The 6,266-nt window shown below is 41.7% G+C and overlaps 1 protein-coding gene across 1 annotated transcript; it reads right to left on the reverse strand.

Moving 5' to 3' along the window:
- Positions 1 to 99: 99 nt before the first annotated feature.
- On the reverse strand, positions 100 to 1,095 carry LOC118829683 (olfactory receptor 6J1-like). The gene is given in 1 exon segment (XM_036736603.1): positions 100 to 1,095. A coding segment is annotated over 1 exon segment (996 nt).
- Between the last annotated feature and the right edge of the window lie 5,171 nt (positions 1,096 to 6,266).

Below are 6,266 nucleotides of genomic sequence, written 5' to 3' on the forward strand. Positions count from 1 at the left end.
AACATTAAACAAATATATATTACATATTCAACATATATTTACATAATACAAGGAAATGGTCCTAAGTCAGGCGAAGAGAAAGAGGATTCATTTCTTTTGTCAATAATCTTTTTTAGATACTCTACTCAGAAGTTCTCTCCCCTTTCCCACTAAAAATGCTCTGACTCCCACCCACACCTCCCTGAGTATCCCCAGCACAGTGTTATTGCGCAGGGTGTAGATGAAGGGGTTCAGGAAAGGTGCCACCACACTGCTCAACACTGAGGGTATTTTATTGATCTCCAGGGTTTCTTTCTGGGAGGGAGTCACATAGATAAAGACTGTAATCCCACCAGCCATCACAACAATGGTCAAATGAGAAGCACAGGTGTTAAAGGCCTTCTTCCTGCTACTGGCTCATGGGATGCATAAGATAGTCATGATGATGTAAATATAGGAGTATCCAGTGAGGATTAGGGAGCAGAGGATAACTAGGGAAGATAGAAGGAAATCCATGAACTCGATAAATGTTGTGTCTGTACAGGCCAGGGCCAATAGAGGCCCACTGTCACAGAAAAAGTGGTTAATGATATTAGATCCACCAAAGGGCAATCTGGAGATAAATGTGATGGGACAGAGAACAGACAAGAAACCACCTACCCATGAGAAAAGAACCAGTCCAATGCACACAGAAGGACTCATGATGGTGCTATACCTCAGTGGGTTACAGATAGCAGTGTACCGGTCGTAGGACATGGATGTTAGCAGAAGAAACTCCACTGTTCCCAGGAAGAAGTAGAAAAAGCACTGGGTGATACACTCAGCAAAAAGGATAGTTTTATCCCCAGTGGCCAAATTGGCCAGAACCTTTGGAGAAATGACAGAGGTGAAGAGGATGTCCAAGATGGAGAGACTGCAGAGGAAGAAGTACATGGATGTGTAGAGGTGTGAGTAGGACACGACAACGCAGATGATGAGGATGTTTCCCAGGAGTGTAATCAGGTACGTGGGCAGGAGGAGCATGAAGAATAGCAGCTCCGCTTCTCTACTGATAGAAAAACCAAGCAGAATGAACTCAGTCACTGTGGTGGTCTGATTCTCTTTTGGTGTGGTCATCTTGGGTTTCTTTGAGAACAATGGAGAAAAATATGGGATGGAAATGAATGGATGAAATCTACGGCTTCCATCTAGACAACCATAGAAAGAAAGAAAGCTTATGTGAAGAAAATGTTATACTGAAAATAAAAAATCCAGAACATATCAGAGCTAAAAACTAGTTTTTTAGCGACAACCAAGGGTATGGCTATGGTGAGTGGCCAGCCAGAGGAAATCAGGTTATGGGTCTTTTCCACCAACTTTTAGGAAATATTCTCCTAGTTCTTTATACAATAATTACCACCAGCCCTACCTTGTAATCAGATGGTAGAAAAATCATGTTGCAATGGAATGACTATACAACCTGGTTTTAAGAGATCTGTTTGAGCGCTATCCCTGCTACTAATGAACTGTGTAACCGGGAGCAAATTATTTTACCTCTCTAAACTCACGTCCATCATTTGTATGATAAAGGGACTGAACAAGATCATGAGTCCAATTCTCATATTGGAAGTTCTTTGATTCTAATGAAATAATGTGAATAAGGTTAAACAATCTCATATCTTCTCTCAATCTCCAGTACAATACGCACGTCCCCCTCACTGTTTAGAGGAAAGACAAACTTTCCCCTTTTGTTTAAAGCTAAGTTTCCTAAACTTTTCCAACTTAGAGTTTATGAATAAAATGAGGAGAAAGCGGTTTCCTGAAACCAGATGACCCACGTGAGTTATCTGCTTCCTCTCCTCTCTCTGAGATATCTTCATCAATAGTGTTTACTTTTCTGTCATGTAGGAAATGCATGAAAGGACTATTGCTGCTTAGTGATTCATGAGCCTCACTTCTCACCAGTTGTTCAGAGGACCTGTGCATAGGGGTGTATTTAAATCATGTGGTTCATTCTACACCATTACCACTGATTCCCTCATCTCAATCCCTGGGGTCCAGTAGTATGAAAAATGAAACTTTTGTCAGGGTTTGAGAGCACATCATATTCTCGCGTTTAGAGTACGTTGCTTATAGATACTTGGTGTACAGTAAGAGCGAGGGAACGGTGGCCTCCAAACATCTCTCTGGAATGATATGGTAAGCTTAGTCCAGTTGAGACCAAAGTTGTCTACATATAATTGGCTTTAGATACGGTGTAGGGGTGGGTGGTTATGGGCAAGGGATAGGAACAAATTACCATTTTTGCTTGTTTTTACAAATAGGAAGTATAGAAAAATGAGGAAGGAATACAGGAGAACGAAGATGCCTTTACTGGATATTTGTCCTGGACTGTATGTAACAAAAGAACGTGGACGAGCAATGGTCTATGAGCAGAAAATAGGGGAACTGCTTGGGCTTGGATTTTGACTTAGAGGTGAACCTGTAGGTAATGCAAAAAGAATCTTGCTTCTTCTTTGACAAGCGCTCTGGTTGTTACTGGGAGTGCTGGTATTGGTGGTGGGGGAAGAAAGAGCTAACTAGGAAACAGGACTAGATAGAGGCTGCTATGAGTTGGTATTGATACTAACCTCTTCCACCTTAAAGAAAGTAATGAGTTAATGCCTGTAATTACTGTCCTGCACCCAGAAATCTCTATTCACATATTGAACCAAAGTAGCTTTTCCCCTCTACCTAGCTATTCTTCCTAAGCTACATTCCTCAGAGAACACTGTGGGAGAAGAGTGCTGCTGGAGACAGAGAAATCCATTGAGATGGGAACATGGGCTGTGGAGGGGAAACCACAATGAATCTGATTCAGACCAGTGGGAATGACATTAGGGAATCTTTTCTTAGGACTTTTTTCTCACACAAAGTTGAAGCATTTCAAAAGCAAAAGCAGGCTAAAAATATTGTACTCTAGTCCAAAAAGAAAAAGTCTGAGATAGAATAAAATCAAAGTCTCTAAAATGTTGAAGTGCATGATAAGGTGAACATAAATCTTTACTAAATCCTGGAATATTAGAATGTGGGAGCAAATATGTGTTCACTTTAGCCACTCATTAGAAAGGTCTCTTTGATTTTTTTTTTGCATCTAAAGCCTGACACCAACAGAATCAGAACCACAGAACCTAAGAGTTGGAAGGACCTCAAAGATTGTCCAGTTCAATTTATACCTGGAACAAGAATCCCTTCTATGACATACTTGACAAGTGACCATCCAGTCTACACTTTTAAGATCTCTACTGAGGCAGAACCCACAAGCTCTTTCAACCCAGTGAGGTCTACACAAGGTTTTAGGTCTTGCCTCACCCTTAGTTAATGACATAGTGATAATAGGTGGAGGTGCTGAGAAATGTCTGCAGTCTCAGGAATTCTTTGTAACTCATCTACCACTTAGACCCCTCCCTGCTGCCTGTTCCTGTGCAGACTCTGGTGTGGAATCAGCAGTAAGTCTGGGTTATAAGCTGCTGTATTGCTCTTTTTCCCACCCTGCTTTCCTTTCTCCTTTCTCCCCTGCTTCCATAAGATCATAGATTTTGGGGTTCAAAGTTCCTTTATTTCCAAACTCTCAAGCTCCCTTGCTCCTCACAACCAAGCAACACAATCTTTGTGATTCCTCCTTGGCCACAGAGCTAGAATAGAGAGGAAAAGAGCAGTGGGTTTGGAGTCAGAGGAGGTCCTACTGTGTTCTCGCTGTGTGACTGGGCAGCCCATTTAAGTGCTGAAGGCCTCAGCCTGGCACAGTGGGGAGAGTGCTGGGCTTGGAACCAGGAAGACTCAAGTTCAAATCTCATCTCAGGCACTTTCCAGTTGTGTGACCACGAAGTCACAAGTCACCCAACCTGTCTCAGCTTCAGTGTCCTCCTCTGAAAAGTGGGGCTAACAAGAGTAGAGTATCTTCTTCACCCCATTGTGAAGGACCAGATGAGATAATACATGTCCAGTGCTTTCTAAACCTTAAAGCGCTATATAAATGTTAGCTATTATTATTATTATTTAGTAGTAGTAATAAAATCAGGGAGCTAGATTAGCTGATCTCTAAGGTTGTTTTTTTACTATTAAAACCTATGATCTCATGATTATAAAGAAAGATAAGGAGTTACAGACAGAATCCAAATTGTCACCTACTTCCCCCCCCCCCCCCCCCCTGTCTCCTCCAACTCCTGCATCCCACCCTTAGTATGCCATGTCAGGCCATGCAAACTTAGCACCATGTCTATTACTGAAATACAACAAAACCCTCTCAAAGGGACTTCACCATTCACCATGATTCTTATCACACTGCACATCAGATTGAATCTTCATTGATATGCATTATGTAAAATAAAAAGCCAGCCTTTCTTATAGTGGTTTTTGTTTGTCCTAACAGTAGTGTCTCCACCTAATTCTACTACAAATTATAAATAAATTAATCTTACCCTACACAGCGTATCCTGTTTGGTGATGACAGAGAAGGCCAGTCTTCCCGGTGGGATATTACAGGGCCCTCTCCTTGACCTCCTAGGATAGAGAAGTGAAAACCTTTGTTCCACCTGTTCCTTCCATTCTCCAGTAGAGTCAACAAGTTTGATGAAACTGCAAATACTCACATCATTCTAACTGAGCCTGGTGATGTCAGCATCCAGGAGCCCCTCACCCATAGAACACCTGGCCAGAGGCAATGCTGCTGTCTTTGAGCTCTGAGATCTCAGAATTCCAAAACCTCTTCCTACTGCAGAAGGCTGCTGTATTGAGACTCCTGATGTCAAGACTTTCAAGGTCTTTGGCCTATGTACATTTGCCCTGATGGCTCAGTGAAAGGTAGACAACAGAAAGGCTCTTGGGCTTGGTTGTAGGACCTGATTGAATCATTTTTGGCAGAGACCAGGGTGCTGTAGAGTAGCAGAAAGATTCTTATTTGGGAAAGTTAGCTCCAGGACCCAATGATAGGAGATGCCTCAAGGGATACAATTTACTTGTCTCTGAGCACAAAACCTCAGTTCAAAGCTCTTGAGGAGGATTAAATACTTAGGGGACTGGGCCAACTCAAACATGTCTATACTAGAAGGAGTTGGCACCAAAACACCAGCTATGATGTATAATATCTATAACTGCTACCTTGTCCTGTCCCTTCTTCCTTTGTATTGCTTCTCTAATCTTTCCTGGTTTTTTTTTTTTTTTATTCTCATTACTATCACTTGACTCTTGGACCTGATCACCTCATATCTGCAGTAGGAAAGTGGCTTTCTAATTCGTCTCCTCCCCTCTTCTAGGCTCTCCTCCAATTCACCCCACCCGTCTCTACCAGATTATTATCCCCATTTTACAGATGAGGAAACTGAGGTAAATGGAGATTAAGTTCATTCCTCAGTGTGAGTTGCTTTAATCATACAATCAGATTTACCAGTGTCAGAGGTCAGTTGTCTGGTGGAGCTTTGACCAGAAAAAGGAGAAAGGAGGAAAGTACATCCTTAGTTAAACAATTTGTTCCATCATTGACATTTCTTCCGGTGATTACATTTCCCTAGCTTCTACTCTCATAGTACCTTCTGGGCTAGAGAGACATGACTAGTGGAACCACAAAATATGAATACATGAGGGTGAGAGCCCAGAATTCCCAGATATCACTGTGGCCTTGCTGCTCTATGGCAGTGAAGGTGGCTTCCCAATCCCTCTCACACACAAACTACCCTGTAGAATGGAGGTCATTGTGATTCACATCATCACCAATCTCTGTGGAAAGCAATATTTTAGGAAGATTAAGCCAGTAATATTATGCAGGATGGTTTGGAGGCAAGGAGATTAAAAGTAAGGATGTTATTGTTGAAATAATCCATATATTAACAGACAGATTTCATGGCGGATATGCAAGGAATAGGTTGTATCTGAGTGTTATTGTGAAGGGAGCTATTGAGAGAACCTGATGACAAATAAGATTGTTTAGGAGAGGGAGGAGTTGAAAGATGACCTCTAGATCTTGAGCCTGGGTTATCTAGAGAATAGTGATGCCATTTGACAAAAATGGGGAACTTGAGGAAATAGGTGAGTTTGGGACATGTTGAATTGGAAGTGTATCCTAGGATCCTCCTCAGTTAAGGACCTTCTGAAAGTTTTCTGGGTTTCAGGAGATCTTTTGGATCAGCTTTCATTCAAAATCACAAATGACAAACATATGTTGCTATTTCTTCTGCCAAACCAACCAAAGGACATAACAGTTCAAAGCAAATGACATTTAATTAAACAATATAGTGGGTCTGGTGATGGTATGACACCATGAACTGCTTTGT

Source organism: Trichosurus vulpecula, chromosome 8 (assembly GCF_011100635.1).
Source record: "Trichosurus vulpecula isolate mTriVul1 chromosome 8, mTriVul1.pri, whole genome shotgun sequence".
Lineage (NCBI taxonomy): Eukaryota > Metazoa > Chordata > Mammalia > Diprotodontia > Phalangeridae > Trichosurus > Trichosurus vulpecula.